This window comes from Chaetura pelagica, unplaced genomic scaffold (assembly GCF_000747805.2).
Source record: "Chaetura pelagica isolate M959 unplaced genomic scaffold, ChaPel_1.0 scaffold103, whole genome shotgun sequence".
NCBI lineage: Eukaryota > Metazoa > Chordata > Aves > Apodiformes > Apodidae > Chaetura > Chaetura pelagica.
This window is the reverse complement of record NW_009953004.1, coordinates 548,393-568,511: the sequence shown is the minus strand read 5'-3', so window position 1 is coordinate 568,511 and position 20,119 is coordinate 548,393. Positions and strand designations below refer to the sequence as shown.

Genomic DNA, 20,119 nt, shown 5'->3' with positions numbered 1-20,119 from the left:
ATATATGAGCGAGCTGTGCTATAGTGCTGTGAGTGTGTAAGCCTGGCAGCCGGGTAGTGTTATGGTTGCTGCTTTCCTGTGCTAAGCTGATTTACTTGTTTAAGGTCTGACCTCATCATCCTGTCAGTATGGATTCCCACCTATACAGTTAGCAGCAGCTCAGCATCGGCTCCAAGAGCTCGCAGTGCATTAATCAGAAAAGAGGGAGAGAGCTACCGGTATTTGTTCTTTTGTTGTCTTTTCTTAAGAAGAGGAGTTGAAACACAAGAGATAACAAAGAATCCATTTCCTTTCTAAAAGAAAGGCTTTGTCTCCTTTTTTTTTGTCTTTTTTTTTTTTTTCTTTTTCTTTTTTTTTTCTTTCTTTCTTTCCTGAACAAAATGTCAGTATCTGGAAAGAAAGAGTTTGATGTGAAGCAGATCCTGAGGCTCCGCTGGAGGTGGTTCAGCCACCCCTCGCAAGGCTCCACAGGCACGGGGGGCTGCCACCAGCAGGAAGGATATGAGCACAGAGGGACCCCGGTTCAGAACAGGTTGAAGAACCACTCTCGGGACAGAAACGGGCTGAAGAAAAACAGCAGTCCTGTCCACCACAATATACTGGCACCCGTGCCAGGTCCAACCCCAGTGCACCACCGATCGATTCAAGCCTGGCATCAACAGAATCTCATAGAACAGCTTCGATCAAATGAGGATATTCCCAAAAGAAGCACAGAGGAAAACTGTGTCAAAGAAGATTCAATTAAAACCACACAGGAGTTGCAGATGATCACAGAAGAGAATTCAGATGAATCTGCAGAGAGGTAGGAGTTCTAAAGTCTGCACTTAGAAAGCCATACTTCTATCCAAGTTGTTCCCTGTAACTGTCTTTGTTTTTAACCAGAGCTCGTTACTGCATGTGTCTCACCTACACTCACATCAACAGGAACACATTCCTATTGTCATGACATTTTGATCTTTACTTAAGATACATCATTTCATAATGACTCCATAAAAATAAAATCTGCCGGGTTGTCAGATTTTCTCTATTGCAGTTTACAGCATTTTTATTTTTTGTCTCCATTTACTGTGTTTAAGTGAGATGAAAAAACGAGCCTTTTGAAATAGTGTCCTCATTCTGACTTTATCAGTGGGTGCAAATGGCAAACAGGAACTGCTGGAGGTGCAGTTGGTGGGGCTGCCTTCGCTCTGTCAAATTTCTCACTGCCTTCTTTTTTACTGCTTTCTTGACAAGTATAATGAACCTTGAACTAAGTGGGAAGGAAGCACCATTCCTTGCTTTTTTAAAGGTTTATTTGAAATCACATTACTTTTTGCAGCTTGTTTAGTATACTAAGAGACAGATACTTTCTGCAAGGTCAGGTGAAAAAACATCACAGCTATGAGACCTTAAAGGTGTAAGTGCAGAGAAAGAACTATTTTTAAGATGTCAATACAGAAAATATTCATAGAAGTTGTTTGATTAATTACACCTTTTAATTGTTTATGATTTATTCCAAAATTGATGTCAGTATTAGCTTTTACAGCAATGATTTTACCCTACCTGTAACCTACCTTGGACTCTTAATTATGCATTTATAATGTGATTATTTGCACCATGTGATGAGACTGCCATCAGTCTTTGGGAATAACTTAGGTTTCTTAAATTGTATTTAAATACAAATCTTACTTGAAGTTATAGTTTCAGGAGAAAGAAAGCTAATAGTTTGTGTATTTTTAGAAGTTATTTTTCAAGTTGTACCATCTGGTACAGGGAACATCTGCAGAGTGAAAAGAAAAAAATGCATTTCAAACTGTCATTTTGAAACCAGTGCTGGTAGTCAGTGTGTGCTACGTAAAATCATTACAGAATAAAATCAGTGAAGTAGGAATGTGTAGTTCTGTATGTTTACTAGTGTACTAGTTTGTAAGTGTGTAAGAAGCAGACTCCATATAATTTGTTTCAAATGACAGTACAACTTTGGTGAAAAACAAAGTAATTTCAGGCTTCAGAAAGACAGTCAATTTAATTTGAAGCAAAATAAGGAACACTGAATAATCAAAACAAGATTCTGTATCAGATGAAGAAGGTGGTAAAAAAAGTATAAAGATTTCAGTTTGGAAGGAAAAAGGCCACTGTCTTCTAAAACAAGATGTGACATTTTCTCCAGCTATATAGAAACTTTCTACTAAGACCTCACGAAGTTTTGTGCCTTCATGTTCATTCAAATTTAAGTTCTTTTCTTGAGCTATATAAATTTGCAGATTTCAAAAAAGTTTTTGAAATGTACTGATCTTATAAATGGTTGCTATATTCAAAGTGCATTTTCTGTAAAGTTATCAGTAAAAGGTTTTTATGCATATGGTAGGTTAAAACCTATCTTGACATATACCTTAAAAGGCTGAATGTGTAAGAATGGTTTAGAAAGTGATTCATGACTATGAGTTTCTCTATAATTAAAATTTTCTTTCAGGAAAATAAAGTAGATCATTAAAGACACCTCAACATAGCTCAGATTTCTTAACTATGTAGCAACAGAAATCATCAAGCAAATCATCATTCTCTTCCCCTATAGCATCCAGCACAGGCCACACACACATTCATATGCTAATTGGTTAGGTAGAAATGAAATGCTGAGAACAAGAAATTAAGAGAAGCAGTCTAACATCTGTATCTATCTACATGTAGTTGCTGGATGTATTTTGATCTCTTCAGAACAATGCCTCATCTTACACCTCTGAAATCATCCTTTTAATTCATTTTGGGCCTCCTTTTTCTTTAAAAATTCCAAATGGTCACAACTGATTGTAATCAATGGAATCTGCTAGTAATTAACCCATCTGAAAAATGAGGCATTTGCAGGATCCCCTGGCTCCATCTCTTACACTGTTAAAGCCTCTACAATTGTTGCAGCCATATGCTCTTTCACATTCGTATCTGAGGACACCAAGGACAATCTCATAAAAATTTGCATTTTGTTCCATAAAAGGAATCATATCTTCAAAGTCATAGTCTCTAATCCAATGAGTTTACCCATTTCCAGCTGGAATAAAGCAGGTCTCTGCTACATGTGACTCAGACATTGAAAACAGTAGAAAAGGATATAAAATCAGGCCAACACCTCAATCTTGAGCAGATTATGAAAGCAATTTCTGCAAGCTGCATATTGTTTTCTACCAGAAAGCTTTGGAAACATGGAAACAATATTCTCAGTTTCTTCAGAAAAACATGAGGTGTCTTTCTGTAGAAACCTGAGGACACTTTGAGTGATACAGACATAGCACTCTAGAGTTTGATGGAATAAGCCTTGTTTCTTGAGAAAGAAAGGGGAATAAGAAAGCTCCAAACAATAGTTCCAATATGCCATCATCACTGCACTTGTTTCTGCTTTCTTCACTCTTTTTTGGTACTCCTGTACCCCAATTAAAGAGCACCTAAAGAATCCCTGTTAACCTAGAGGCTTGATCCTGAATGGTATCCCATGCCAAATGGCAAAGAACATGGGAGGAGCTGAAGGACCAAAAGGCATTACATTAGTTCTGCAGCCACAGTGGCCAGTTGTGACCCACCCTGGAGTGCTAGGGGCATGAGAAATACATACATTGCTTAATGAAGCAAGGTTCAGTAAATGCTCTCAGAGTGCCTGGGGACTGTCTTTCCCAGTGTTGCTAAGAGAAGATACTCAAAAGGTGCCAAACAGTCTTCTGAAGCATCTAAAAGGACAGGCCTTGAACTATATTGCAAGATCCTTATGGAAACTGCATCTATAGCTTTGAGAACAGCTGAACTGTGGAAGAGGCACGTTTCATTGATCTAGTCTGATTCTCACCCATCTACTACTTGAATGAGGATTGGGACCTTTTCACAGGTGAAAAACAGAGAAACTAGCTAAAATCTGAATAGATACCATGATATTTTGGTTATTTTTACAGTATTTCCCACTATAAAAAAATTGTGGTATTACTGGGATGGTCAGACAGCTAAATCCACAGAATATGCCCATGCAAATGAAGAGTAAAAACCTTCAACAATTTTAGGTTTGACTTAAAGTAAGTCAGAGCTTAAGTGAGGTCTGAAACAATGCATAGTAAATTAACTGTGAATTGCTTGTGTTTCAAAAAGCATGGTTGGGGATATTTGTGCAGTTTAGCTGGTTGAAGACCATCTCTGATTTCCTCTAACTGTCTGGAATCTGTTGAGATTCAGGCTCCTCTGTCAGGGAAACCCTGAGGCAGCTCTGTTTCAGTCAATGAAAGTGATCTGGCCATGGCCCAGAGAAATCAGCAAAAACTTGGAGGACTTGATAGCTAGATTTTGTTTGCTGGTCCACAAACTGGAAAAAGCAGGGATACCTCCTAGTAAGAAGAATCCAGGATATTGAAATACCGTGATTACTTCTTTTGATAAAGTTTGGACTTGCAAACATGACTGCATTGACCTTTCAATATGAGCACTATGCTCAATATTTATTAACATTATGCTATGTTGCCACATTGATTTCTCATGCTTGCTGGGGGATACTTGATGACTCTGTGTGCTCACTACTGAAGACCACGTCTGCTGGTAAAGTACACATGGACCTCTATTCCCAGCTGCCCACAGGCAGTTTGATTTCACTGATGAAAGCAGCAACCATTCATCATTTTTCTCTTATAGATATTTTTTTCTTATTTTGCAGCTGACAACCCTGCATTTGGTTGACAATCCCTAGTGCTGCTAAAGGCAAAGGCTTTCTAACTTCATGTGAGGCAAAATATACTTCTAATTACTTTTAACACAACCTTTTGATGTCATAAATCAAGCAGTTGGTACTGATGTACGTGGAAGAAGATATTCAGGAGGAGCAACCTCTTAACTGAGGCACTGCATTTTCTGTAGTGACTATTTCTGATGTTCATTTATTTTGATAGTACATCTTAATACATGAGAACTCACAATTGTCGGCATTTTTTTGGTGTTTTTTTTTTCCTTGTCAGCCATATGGAAATAATAGGCCATTTCCCTTACTGTCTCTGACAGATACATATACACAGATATAAATATACATGGCTATTTTGGATATTATCCCCCACATGAGGGTTTCCCCTGGAGTTCTGGTTGTATTTCCAGAAGCAGATAATATCCTTGGCTCAAATTCCAGTCTGAAATAAAGGTCTCACAAGGGAAAAATGCCCCTTTAATTGTTGCAGTATCCTGGAAGATACTGAACAGGTGGAAATGAATAAATCAATGTGCAGTGCCTGACCCCAGTTTCTTGCCCATATGATGCCATTTTTTTTTTGTGAGCTCACATGGCACAGATGAAGGACACATGCTGCCAAGTTTCCTTCTGCTGAGCACTTTTCTGGGGAGAGCCATCACACTACACATTAATTATGTCCTCTAAAGTTTGTCACAGCTTCTCACGGAAATGTCTGCCTAAGTTTTCAATACAAAAGACTATTTCCAAAAAAGAAAACAGGTGATATTTTTCATGGTGAGAGTGGAACATAAGAATTATGGTATGAAACTACAGGTCAAACCAGACTGAGAGCATTTTTTGCATTCAGAGAACAGTTTTGGGTATCCAATAAGCAGAGTCCTACCAGTGATTCACAAGAAGGACTAATAATGAATGACAACACAGCTAGTAGGTGGAAGGGCCTGCAGTGCATCCTTTGCAGAGAAGATAATGAAGCACTGCACTCGAAGTAGGACATCATGACACTGTTTTCTCCTTATGAGTAAGAATTCAGTTTCATGAACCATCTTCGATGCCCAATACAGAAATTTGGAAGTTATTATTCCCAGCCTCACAGAACTGGTCCAATTTTGTTTTCACTGATCTTCCAATGTTTTGAAAAAAAAAATATTAAAAAACCTTAATTTTGACAAATCAAATATTTGCAAACATAATAAATCATAGAGGACATCTAGTTAGATGGCATGTCCATCCTATGGCAAAGTTGGATTAACTATGTTTAGGTGCTTCAATTTAGGTAGTACAATTTAAGCTCATTACCTTCCTCCCTCCTCCAGATATAGATTCTTGTTGCCCCAATATTCTTAACAGCATTTATGTGTGTATATATATATATATATTTTTTTTTTTAAATTGCCATAAGTCTAAAGAGCTGCAATCCTTGCAATCTTTTTTCTGAAGTCTTATGCAGGTCTGCCTGCACGGGCAGTCCTGTGGTCAGATCTGGACAGTTTCTGGTTAAACCCTGACAACTGAAGTGTAGAGGGTAGGATTACTTACATGTTACTCTTAACTAGAAATCTGTTTGAATGTGCTGCTCAGTGGATTTTCTGTCAACAACATGGTGTTATTGCTTATGCCTGGTTGTGATTCATATAAGCCTCCTCACCCTGTACCAAAGACCTGTTCCATAACCATCTGTATATTTTTGCAGTTCTTTGTTCCTAAATATAGCACTTTGCACAAATAAATTCACTCTTATGCTTATCAGATGTCTCTAATTTGATGGGTTAATATTCAATTCTGATCCTATTTAATTTCTCCAATTTACTGCTTTAATATTAAATTCTGATCCTATGCTCCAATGCACTTGCAGCTTTTCTCAACTTGGCATGGTCTTCAATTATAAAAAAGCTCCTATCAAAGCTTTCCCTTTATTTTCTTCTCCCTTTAAGGAATGTTGAAAGTTTATGAAAAGTCAAAGTGGAACTTCAGTAGAAAGTTCCCTAGGATTTAGCCTTCTATTTATCAGGGAACCACTGATAACTACTTTAAAAGTACGATTTTGAAGCAGTTTTGTACATATTCCATAATTCTTCAGGATGAACTTAATACTGTCTATCTCATGAGACAATGTCAAACAATATTCTCATGTCCAAGATAAAAAGGACAAGAACTTTTTTTCTGTTCTCCACAATGCCTGCTACAACCTAACCTGTTAATAGACTTGAGTTTATTTTGATATATTACTCTTGCCAAATCCTTGCTGACTGGTAGTCTTCTAAGTGCTTAGAAATAATTACTATATGATTTTTACACTGCAGAATTTCACAAGAAATAGAGCTAGGAAAAGCAATTATATTTCTGTCCTATGGAAAAATTCACAGTTTCGTTAATACTTACAGCAATGTAATATATACTTCAGCAGTGTATTTTAAAAATTATATTATGCCAGTCTGCTATGGATAACCAAAATGCTTCATTGCTATTTCAGGGATAAGCTAAAACTTACTGTCTTCTAGAGACGACCTTTGACTAAAGGTCAGAATATGAATTTGAGACTGAAGACCTTTGAAATGGGTTATTGAAGACACTGTAGCTGCTCTCTCAGAAGTGATGCCTGAACAGCTCATGTGGCCTTTCAGTGCTCTAGAGCAGGGGAAGAGCAGCCTGAAGCAGGGGACTGAGGGTGACATTCCAGGCCATGATGGGTGATGGACACTCCATTGGCATCACTGAGATGCCAGTGCCAGAGATTACTGTAGTTTTACTTAAGAACAAAGAAACATGTTGCACCGAGTGGCATTAAGCTGAATTTTAATGGCATTATACTGAAATTCACTCACTGCTGGCTGAAAAAAGCTAAGTGAGAGTCATTGAGAAAATCTTCCTTTGATATGTACTGTTTGCTAAGTGTAGAAAACTTGTGAAGTTACAGTAAGTGGCCTCTGATTCAGGATTAAAATCTAGGTGCAGATCTACCTCTGTTCCAGAAGCCAATAATTCATAATGAGGGATGGGACTTTTTAGGCAATGTGTGAATATAATGCCCAATAACCCATGAAGTCATTCTGCCCAAACAATGCTCTTGCCTCATACAACACTTCTCAGTACAGAAAATAGAAACATTGTGTCTCAAAGGCATCCTCTGCAGATTTTATTCCTACTTTCTCCTTCTATTAACCTTAATGTTATCTTATGACAGAGCAGAGGTCAGAGCAACCTGATCTAGTGATAGGTGTCCCTGCCTATGCAGGGGGACAGGAACTTTAGTTAATTAAGATAATTAAGGTCCCTTCCAACCCAAACTAGTCTGGGATTCTATGATCTTAAGGGGAACTTGAAAAGGTAAAAGTATGTGAAATTAAAGTGGATTGAAACAGTTACTAAAAAGTAAAGGAAGAAGTAGGTTTGTATTTTTAAATTAATTTTATATTTAGCCTGCAGAAGGAGTGAATACTTATTCAAAAGTGTTTTGGCTTTTTTTTCCATAGCTGCATAAATAGAATCATAGAATAAATTATGCTGAAAAGGACCTCTGGATGTCATGAAATCTAACCCCATCTCACCACATCTGACCTGGCTATAATGAGAATTAATATCACTTACTAAAAACACACAAGATTTCACAGGCCTACACTTAACACTCACAGCTTTCAAAGATGAATTATTACAGGCAAGAGAAAAAACACCACATTTAATAATGATTTCATAAACTAGGACAATTCTATTCATTTCAAAACTATTTCTTTATGATTCAATGATCGTCTCATTTCCACTTCATACAGCTTGCTCTCAGCAAAGACAGCTGTTAAATTACTTTTAAAGAGTTATTACTGTTCTTAAAATCACTTCTTAATGTCTCCAGAAAAAGTTAAGGAGATGATTAAACATGTGTGACCAATGCGGAGCATTTTTTACAGACATAATGAACATACACAATTGTAAAATCAACAGGAAATCATATGGTTGTTGGAGTGTTCTTGGAAAAGGGGGAGTTTGCTTGATTTGAAAGTAGTAGCTAGATAACTGACTAGTTTCTTTCAGAATGCTGTTTTTGCTGTTTTGGTTACTTTGAAATACGAGCTTGAATACTATTTGAAATACTGTAATGACAAACATTACTAAAATCTTTCACATTTAAAGAAATAAAAGGATTTGTCAAAGCCAAACAGCAAAGTTAGCCTAATATATATCAATTTTGTTTAGCTCCTTTCATGCTACTAGAGTAAAATAATGAAACTTCAGTGAATGACTGCATCAGGTGATGAGGTACAAAACTGGGCTTGTGTATGGCATACCTGTAGGAATGCAGGCTAAATGGATACAAAAATGAAGCTGAAGTACTGTCAGGTTCACAGAAAGAGCTTAAGGTAAATATAGGAAATAAACTTTAAAAATAGTCTCTAAAACAAAGCTATAACAAAATTTCGACCTCTGTGAAATCAGACTCCACCTCAATTACTCTATCTCAGATCTGCTGGCATGACAACTTCCCACACAGTTCTGACAACAAATCTTCTCACAATCCACCCTCCTTCCTTTTTTTCCAAGCAAATACTTAATAGACAAAACTCAATTCAAAGCTAAATAAAACAAACAGAACCAGACCTTAAAGCCTGGCTCTTTCCAACAACTCTGCCTATACAATAATTATCAGCATAAAAAAGCTTTCACTTCGTTCTAGTAACTCTTTCCATTTGATGCTGTGTCAGGATATTTCACTAGACGTCTGCCTGCTGCTCACAGGTAACAAGAAGGATAAGTACAAGTTTTTCAAGGAACAACTTCCCTTGTGACCTTACTTCATTTGAGGTTGAAATATATGATATGGTGTCTAAATGATTACAGGTTTAAAGTGTGATGTCTGGAAATAGGCCTCATATTCTTATGCCATGGTCTACAGGTGCATGAGGCTGTCTTCCTTAGAAATGAGCAGCACATGAAGAGGACTTAGTCAAATGTTTGCTTCATTGTTTTCTCAACTAAACCCCACGTATGCTAAATAAACATACTGGAAAAGAAAGCAATGTCTGATACCTGGTTACTTCTTCAGTTTTGCTATGTATATATTTTTAAAATCTCTGGATAAGAATCTAGGTATCTTACCTCTGTATTAACATCTGAGTCAATCGATTCAAGCTCTCTCAGCCAGCTTCTAACTTTTTAAATGTATGACTTTCTGACTAGCTGTATTAGGATTTGAAAAATCAATATCCATGGATTATGTCTCAGGTTTCTTGCTTGCTTCTTATATAAGCCCAAAGAAATCACTTGGCATCACAGTTCGCTCTGTAACATTTGACACTTATTTTCCTAGGAACACAGTAAGAACTGATCAGTGTTTTCAGGTATCAGAATTTGCCTGCAAACTGTTACTAAAATGCAAAGTGGAATCCATGTACATTATGATTGATGAATTATATGATAAAGTTGTGCAATTTGTCTTCTTATGATAATATTATCACAAAAATCGAAGTTTACTACTTTAAGTTTTCTGTTACTATGAGCAGTAGAGACCACCAATATACTTATCACAAAATGTTTTGAACAGCAAACACAGAGGGAATATGTTTGATAAAGTGGACAGGCACTGTCACCATTTGCTATGCTTCAATTTACCTGATAAATTAGAAGCCAAGAGGAAGGGAGGCATTCTTGCAAAAAATGAGCATTTTCAAAGCTTGTTCATTTTAATAGAAGGTAAAAAAATGAAGAAGCTTTTTGAACTAGACAAATATACCTTGATTTAAATTGAAATTGTGAGCAAACCACCAAGAAATCCTAGGAGTTGGAGAAAAGCTATTTTCAGCTATTACATATGCTTTGTGTTGCTAGGGAAACCTCTTCTACAGTGTTCATTTAGCACAGATGCTTGGGAAAGCTCTCTGACTCCATGTCATACCACTTCAGAATGCCTCAGGAAGTGAAGAAACAGAGATGCACATATACACACATGCAGACAAAAATATCTCTGACATTTTATTTTAGTTATGTCCTACGGCTTTGGTGGAAGTTAGTTCTTTCCATTTCTGCCATGACCATGGTGAAAAATGAAAAGCTTCAAAATTCAAAACCTGTATGTCCAGACTCAAACACTACCTTCAGTTTTGATCTATTTGGGTTCACATTTTAGTTAGTCATCTCTTTAGAGAAAGAAAAAAATAAAAGCCATGTGGGTAGCATTTCTGGGCCACCCTTATGACCCTAGGGCAGATGGGACTTGCCAAAATGCATGGTATAAGCTGGTGTGTGCAGGCTCCAGTGCCAGTGTCCTGCCTTCACCTCTGCTGTGCCCAGGTAGCTGACCTGGGAAGTGGCTGCAGCCTGCCCTGGTCAGACACACCTGCCTCTCTGCTGAGTGGCCAGCAGGGCTCAGACCTCCTCCACTAGCACCTCTTCCATGGTATGTTCACTAAGCAAAGTTAGCCCCCAGCAAAGGAAAAATACTTGGATTCATGCCCCCTTCTTCCCAGGTGGTCAGACAGGGAGGCGATCCTGGGAGTCAATAATAAGGGAAAATTGAATGGAGCTTTGGCAGGAGAAAGCTCAAAGATATAAATCCCTAGGTATGGGTTTCTCTTCTGATTTTCCTATTCCTGTGTTGAGGTCTGGGCTACTGTTCTTCTAGCAACGTAGGGCTGGTGTGTGGTCTCAGAGACCTATAAGCTTCTAAGGTCTTGAAAGCTTTACTTGCATTTTAACAGTGATTTCTAGTTTGAATCCTCCTATAAAAAAAATAAATTACTGAAATCACCAGTGCCAAGTTAAACCTCATGGGCCTTGGCCCATCAACCCAGCCTCTCCAGGTCCCTCTGCAGAGCCCTCCTACCCTCAGGTAGATCAACGCTCCCACTCAACCTGGTGACTGAGGGGACACTCGATCCCCTCAACAGATCATTGATTAAGATATTAAACACAACTGGCCCCAACACTGAGCCCTGGGGAACACCACTGGTGACTGGCTGCCAGCTGATCTATCTCCATGCACCACAACTCTTTGGGCCTGGCCTCCAGCCAGTTTTTTACCCAGTAAAGTGTACACACATCCTTCCTCCAAGTGAATGATGTGGGAACATGTGCTAAAGCCTTGACTAAAGTCTAGGTAGACAATATCCACAGCCTTTCCCTCATCCACTAAGCAGGTCATGTTGTCATAGAAAGAGATCAGGCTAATAATCAGTAATTTATAAGGTATATATATTGATTTAACTAAACAGGAATAACTGCAGAATCCAAACATGTCAGCATTGCGTACTTCTGAACCATACTGTTATTTACCTATCAGCAGGTAATGTGAGAAAAAGAAAGACAGTGGGTTAGACATTGTAGGATCTTAGGGCCACTAAAATAGGTTTAAGCTAGGTAGGAAAGATACAGAAACTGATTCTTGATACAAGGTAAACTAATTAGAGTAATTTAAAAAAGGAGAAGTACAAAATCAGAAAGTCTGAGGATCCCAGTGTGCAACAACCTCAGGTCAGCAGTAAGAAGAGTCTCACCAAATAAGCAGGTTATTTTGATTTTAATCACTTTCTGTTCGTATCCTCTGTTAATCCTGAACTATAAATTAACAGACAATAAACATTCATTTTCCCCTTATTTTGGAGAGAAAGAAAAATCAAGAGTAGCTTTGAGACTGATCTGTAACATACTCTTACAGCCCACCCATCTAACAGCACACACTGGCTAAATAGGTTAAGAACAAGCCAGATTCTTTCTATTGCAGATGTGTTCAGCCTTGACTGATGTCTCCAACAGAGCAGCTGAAAAAGGTGAGGAGATATTTTAGAACAGGCCCATAGAATTTTATGTTACTGGGGAAATGTCACATAAAGAGAAGTGAAATTTAAAGTAGTGCCTTCAGCTGACATGGGGTTTATGACATTTTCCCATTTAAGTGAAACATAATTTTTATTTTTTTTTTGCTTAGTTACAATCTAAACAGATAAAAGTAGAGAGAAAAAGATGCAAACATTCAAAATGGCCATGGCAAGCACAACAGCAGAGTCTCTTTGCTGAGTACAAAAAAATAGAAGTGAGAAGCATGTATCAAGGTATTATGGTAGTGGTTTGAGTTTTCATAAATTAAGATCTTAAAAAATTCTCTCAGCAGTATCCTTACCTGATTAGCTGCAAGGATCAAAACCCCAGGGGAAGGAATGTTGCAATGAGGGGGTTACTCTCTGGCTTGTCAAAGTTTTTTCACAGAACCACTTCACATTCAGTTTTGTCTTGTACCTCTGAGGCTCCCCTTTGTTTGATTCAGCTAACAACAGTGACAGGGGAGAGCAAAAGCAGGTCTTCTTCCCAAAAATCCCTCTCCTATTGGGAGTCTTTCTGAAAGGTACTTAAATAAATAAGAAACATGGACTTAATTTGTTTCACCTGACAATAGTCATACTTGGATTTAAAACTTTTTTTTTTTTTTTGCCATTGGCTTCTGTTTTTATTTTTTTGTGTCCTCTAAATAAAAATGCCACAAGGTTATAGCCAGCATTTAGTAATTACTTCTCATTTTGTACAGTTTGACAGCTTGTGGTAGGGCTATTATGCCTTCTGGTCACATTCTTTGTTCATTAGAAAGATGCTATTACATTATCTAATAATGTTATCACTAGTTATAAGAAAGTTCAGCAAGAAGTAGTCAGTCCCACTGAATTCCTGCTTAGTGACTTTTAATTTCCTTCCAGTGTAATCATAAAATATAAACATTGGATTAGAAATCATTGCAGTGACAACTGCAGAATGCTTCTTGTAGCTTTGGAATCTGTGGAAATCAAGACAGTGAAATATTTCTCATCATTTACATTACATCATGTCTTGCATGGTAAATTTCAATGTACAAGACCTTAGTATTAATTTTCTTGTTCTTCTTAGGAATGTCATGCAGACTTTATATCTGATTAATTCCAAGCTAATTTTCAGCAGCTGTATCTCAAAAAATCTACTTTAAATCTTCCTTTCAGTGAATAGTAAGCTGATAGCTTTAATATACATACAAACAGAGTAAAAAGTGACTCCAGCAGTGTTTTTTTTGAGAAAAAAGAAACATGAATATTTGAGATAAGTAGCCCCCCCAATATTTGGCATTTTCAGAACAAAAGTTAATTTTAAGATGGATATATACACTCCTATCCTTTTAATGGAAACATTTCACTTAGTTACTATTCTCTATTACATAATGTAAATGAATACAGGCTTAATTCTCCTGGAGGATAATGTTCTTGAATGGTTTTAAGATAGCATTAATTTAAATTATTCGTTGGAGACACCCACTTCATCATGGAATATAGACATATATCTATTCTAATAAACTACTCATGGACATACAGGCAATGCGCTTTCCAGACTGATTAGATATTTTTGGAGCTCCAATTTTTAAGGAAGTATGTCATACTATGAAAATAAGTGTTCTTAAGTCATACCACTATAATGTTTATAGTAAAGTTTCATAGTCAGATTAGTCTGAATCAGGAAAAGAATCATTCCATTCTAATATATTACAAATTTTAACACTGACAGACAGCTGTGATAAATCATAGAATCATAGAATCTTAGGGGTTGGAAGGGACCTTGAAAGATCATCTAGTCCAACCCCCTTGCCAGAGCAGGGTCACCTAGAGTACATCACACAGGAACTCATCCAGGTGGGTTTTGAATGTCTCCAGTGAAGGAGACTCCACAGCCTCCCTGGGCAGCCTGTTCCAGTGCTCTGTCACTCTCACAGTAAAAAAATTTTTTCGGATATTCACCTTGAACCTCCTATGCTCCAATTTACACCCATTACCCCTTGTCCTACCACTGGTCATCACCGAGAAAAGCCTAACTCCGTCCCCCTGACACTCACCCCTTACATATTTGTAAACATGGATGAGGTCACCCTTCAGTCTCCTTTTCTCCAAGCTAAAGAGACCCAGCTCCCTCAGCCTTTCCTCATCAGGGAGATGTTCCACTCCCTTAATCATCTTTGTAGCTCTGCGCTGGACTCTTTCAAGCAGCTCCCTGTCCTTCTTGAACTGAGGGGCCCAGAACTGGACACAATACTCCAGATGCAGCCTCACCAATGCAGAATAGAGGGGGAGGAGATAAAGTCCCTAGTTACACTTGGTAATCCATCAGTCTTCAAATACCAGAAGAAAGATTTGTTGATTGTTGCTCCTACAGTCCTTGTAGTGAATCCAACAATTCAAACCAGCTCACAAGAAACCTTGTTGCACAGCTAGGGAATGTTGCAGTTTGGGCATCTACCTCAGAGCTGCAGGTGCTGCTCCCAGTGGAGCTACACTGTCATCCTGACATCCTTGTGGGAAGCAGTGTGGGCTTAGCATGCAAACATAGAGCCCAACAGGACTCACTCCAGGGCATTTCCCAACCTATCATCCTTACTTCACAGAAGTGAAGACCAGTTGACTCCTAGTTATAACATCTTTTAAAATTTGTCGATGGGTCTGTAATAAATTTTCAATACTGAGCCCCAGGACTCAGGAACACAATCCAAAAGACAGCGACTCTTGAATGGGTATTTATATAACAGTGAAATTATTAAATGTTTGTCTTCATCAGTTAAACAAAAATAACTCACCTAGTTCAACCAAACTAAAACTGGACCAGATCTCACTGTGCTTTTACACTGTCATAAATCACAGAAACGACTTTCTATGTATATAGGAATATCCCATTTCTTAATTACTCATGTAAATCCAATTGAAGGCATAAAACTCTACTCTAGACACAAGATGCCAAGAAAGGAATGCATGAAGCTTTCGAAGCAGTGCCTTCCCAGTAGCAAAAGATCAACAGCTGAGGGAGTAAACATGCTAATAAGAACAATCTGCACTGCAGTAAGCCTGAGAAAATTTTATAATTAGCCTCCTCTGTTAAAAAAATAAATCCACAATTTCCAAAGGAAAACAGCTTACTGGGGAGAGTATTTAGATCTACCCTCTCTGTAACATGAAATTGTGATGTGTCCACAGCTGACACCAGCAGGCTGTGCAGTGCTGAGGGGCTCTGCTGTTTGCTTGTAGCCTCTATTTTCCAGGGGTATTACCCCTGGAATATGTGCTTTCTGTTCATAAGAGATTTCAAAATATTCTAATCCAAATTCATCCTGATATCAATCATAGTGGTACTCATCTGTAGATTATCATGTCTGGGGGGAAGAACAAAACTGAAAACAGCACTTCCAGCTGAAGCTCCTGTGTTTGATGAGATGCCCACTTACACTTGTACTCCCAAATGCAAACAAGCTATTTTAACTAATGCCAACTGAGAGTGCTGACAGTTTTATGTTAATACAAGCAGTAAGTTATTAAAACCAGGCAGTTTCAAGAGCTCCAAGTTCTAAAGGAACTGTCAATATGAACTTAGAGTTTAGATGGGTTAGAAGTCAGCACTCTGTTAGCTTAAATAATTTAATTTAATTAAATAAATACATTTCAGTTGCTTATTTCTTAATTTCCTACATAATTTTCTGTTATTGTTACCGCCTCAGCAGTCATCAACACAGGGTGGAGTTTTCCATACTCTTTTGGATCAGTGTTTTACCAATGCCCTAAAAACTTCAACTCAATTGTTAGCTGTTATATTTACAAAGAATAAAAAATAAAGGAGGCAATTGCCGTAGAAAGTTTGAAGCAGAGGCTGGGACTGATGTGGCATAATTATATCAGTGAGGAATTAGTAAAGGTGCACCACTTTATCATTACCTTATCTGTGCTCTGAAATGGTTTCTTATTTCTCAGCCAACTAAGTGATGTGGTGTATCTCCAACAGATGCTAGATGATTTCATGCAGGAAAGCAGCATTTCTCAGTCTCCAGCCCCATGACTTTCCCAACAAAGGGTCAGAGCTCCCACAGCTGCAGAGGACAGTCTGCCTCTGTGGGGGGGCTGGATGCAGTTTTCTTCAACAAGCAGGAAAAAAAAAAGTGATGAGTTGCATTGTAAATATTGCTGCACTAACAAACTGAATTGATGAAGCTGCAGTTTTGCCTCATGCCTTGTCACCACTAAAGCACATCCAGTGCACCACAGAGCTGGAGTCACATTGGTGGTTTCAGCTCAGATAAGGTCTTTAGGATGTCTAATGTCTCTAACTGGGATCCAGGTGGCTGCTGATGGCTGGTATGATTTACAGGGCAGACATAAGATGATCCAGAGAAATGCGGAAGTGACACTTCCTAACTGAACTGTTACTTGCTGAAATTAAATTACACAAGTATTAGAGCATGCTAATGAGCCACATTCAATATCTACAGGGGAAGGGGTCACCACAAAAATATAAATAATAGCCTTATTAAGAAGAAAAACAATTAAATCCTGCATTTCATCACCTGCGTTTCATTCTTCTAAGCTTCCTTAGCATCTGATTTTCTTTCTGTTTTTTGGCCATAGGTACACTTAATGAGGCACTTTAAGAACATACTGAATTCTAAAAAGGATATGGCAAATAACTAGCATTTATGTTTTATCATGTTCCAATGAAATAATGAGGAAAATTGAATTTAGCTTTTATATACTGATTAAGAGTGCTGTGCTGATTAACAAAGAGTGCTTTATGAAGACAGAAAATAATTCAAATATAATTCAGAAATGTAAAGAATTGCAGGCCTGGAATGAATCACAAAACTTCTCAGATCCCTTCTCCTGACCAAAGACAAGATGAAGTTTGACCTCCCCAAGACCAGTGTTGAGTGACAGCTTGTTGGGGTCCAGTATAATCAAGCTGCTACCTCAACTGTTATTTCTTAGTCTCTGTTTCATTTGGGGAACTATTTCCATGCAAGTGTGAGCAGATCCTTGAAAAGTAAATAACTGCTTGAAGTTCAGTAAGGATAAGGGCAAAGATGGCTCTCTGACTTGAAATTCCATTCCAATGTTTGTGACTTGCTATCATATATCCATGTAACAATCAAACTGTATTTCTAGTTTTTGCTTGTCTGTAATAAAAATAGAGAGCAGAAGCAGCATTTGCCTGGAATGCATTCAGGACATTGTCTGCCTTTGAAAGCGAATCCCTGATGGATTTTCAGGAGTAGTTATACAAGTTGTTCATATCTCTTATATTTATTACACTTGAAAAATGCCATCCTAGCTTGATTTTGAAAATGTCATGTGAAATAATGTCAGAAGTAATCCAAAAGTCAAGATGAGTTCTGACAACTAATGTTTTTCTCCCATGAAGCCTTGTTACTGTGTCAAAAAGAAAAAAATAATACTGTTATGACATGATTCATTCTGAACTGCATTGCTGGCTGTTTTTTGTCTCCTTGTTAATATCTCAATGCTTAATGCTTCTTGATAATTTCAGTTTAGATTGTCTGTTTCAAAATTTTGTTTCTTCTTTTTAAAAATTACACCATGTTTTCCCTATCCTTCACCTACAGGAAAATTCTGACATTATTTCACTTGCTTCTCCACCTAAGATAAAATTCACAGGGTTCAGATACTTCAGAATCACTTAAATATAGATTTATCTCTTCTCTCTCTAGGCTAATCCATGTTCTTAAGCCATTATCACTAATTTCAATGGTGTTAACACAACTCAGCATCCTAGTGAATACTAATAAAAAGCTGACATGAAGCAATTCGGGTTTCTGATTCTTCAGACCAGTTCATTCATGATTTTCCCTCCTGACTGAGTGGCAAACTCACTCCTTGGTCATCACAGGGTTAATGCAGTTTTAGAAACTTCTATTACTCAATATTCAGATTTTGTTTGTCCGAACTTGCACTCATTTTATAGAAAACTCTCCATCTTCTACGTGCTTCCTGAGTTAGTTCAGATGAGCCCTCAGTTCTCTCTCTGCTATTTTCAACACATTAACCACACAGAACAAGGTGTGACAGGCAGACACACGTTCCTGCGAGCACATTTGAACTACATCATCCCCTATTACAATTCAACATAGAGGCATCAGACTCAAGGGTTTTTACTGACTTCTTTTTTCCACGTACTTTAACCTCTGTCTTTAGTTCACTTATCCCCAGCACTGTATTCTAAAGGTCAGTATTTTCATTCTCTGCAGTAACAGTCATACGCTAATGAAAAATATAAATATTTATCTTTGAATTTATTTTTTCTCTTCCAAAATCCACTACACCATTTCGAATCAGCTGCTACAGGTAAGCCGGCAATTAGAATATTAATGTTACCAAAGTTAATGGAGCAGGGTTTTTTGCTTCCAGTATTTTTCAGTCTCTGAAGACTTGAATCTTTGAAATAATTAATGTAGTGGTATTTCTGCTGTACGTAAAGGTCACTCTGCACAAATATATACACAAAGGGAAATTACTTATTTCAACAAAAATGTTCTGTGCATTTGCAATGGGCATGGTAGAGTTTTATGTTAGTTCTGCAAACATCAAGAATAAGTGCAATATATTGCATACCTAATTACTTAGAGCCCATATAATGGATCTGAAAAAGATTTTTTTGAAAAAATAATTTTCTAATAAATGTTACAGTAAGCTGAAGAGGTAAGTAGCAAAACATGAATCTTACAGAGTATGAATTTGGCATCAAGTAGCTCATGCAAAACTAATGAGCATATAATCCAATTTTGCAGCTTCTTCATTTTCCATGTAACATTGAAGGAAAACAAATAAAAAAGTATGGTCATTAAACTCACTGAAACAAATTAATTTTTGTAAGCTGTAAACTACAAAGAACACACATTATAGGTGAACTTCAGTTGCCCTTTTTTTTTTGGTTTGTTTTTTGTTTTTTAAAGTGCATTGACGTTGTAATAAAGTTTAAAGACCAAGAAATCTAGAGAGTTGCTTGCCCTGATTCAGTGTAGCTCCCTGTGTCTGCAATCAGGAGCATGAGCTGAGTGCCCAGGCAGGGACAGCGTGCAGGTGCCGCGCAGCACACACAGGGCAGCGAGGGCAGCAGCACAAGCTCTGCTGCTCCTCGGGTGAGCTGCACAGACCCTGCACCTGAGATAAAGGGTCTCTACAGACCCCCAGGGACCTCACCAGCCACTGAGTCTGGCAGAGCCCACCCTGAGCTTACACCTGGAACTCTGCTGCATCTGAGAGGCATCACACACACTGGAGATCTGAAGGCTTTTGACATACCAGTGCCCAAAAGTGCCATATGCCAAAGGGGCTGGGGGATGTCCATAAATGCAGTACAGAAATCCAGAAAACTTCCTATTAATAGATTTTCAGATGGAAAAGTGAGATATGTCTGGAAAAACCTAGACACACAACAGCCACACCAACTGTGATTTTGTTCTGAAAAGCACTGAGGTACAGTAACTTTCCTGTATTGCAGAAAGGACAGAAAACAATTGTGTCTCTATTCAATACTACATTATAATTTGATTTCTCATGACTCCTCTTGAATTCTGATTAGCTATTTAATGAAGTATGATCTTTGAAAATGTATGATCTAACTTATTTCTGCTTTCTGATAATATTACTGATTCAACCTGATTTACCCATTTTT

General features: G+C 37.8%; 1 protein-coding gene across 1 annotated transcript in view; it reads left to right on the top strand.

Moving 5' to 3' along the window:
* The first annotated feature begins 380 nt into the window (after nt 1-380).
* KLHL4 (kelch-like family member 4) overlaps nt 381-20,119 on the top strand; it is a 39,963-nt gene continuing 20,224 nt past the window's right edge. The window contains exon 1 of the mRNA XM_009996575.1: nt 381-802. Coding sequence (XP_009994877.1) covers nt 381-802 — 422 coding nt within the window. The remainder of the gene's footprint in view (nt 803-20,119) is intronic.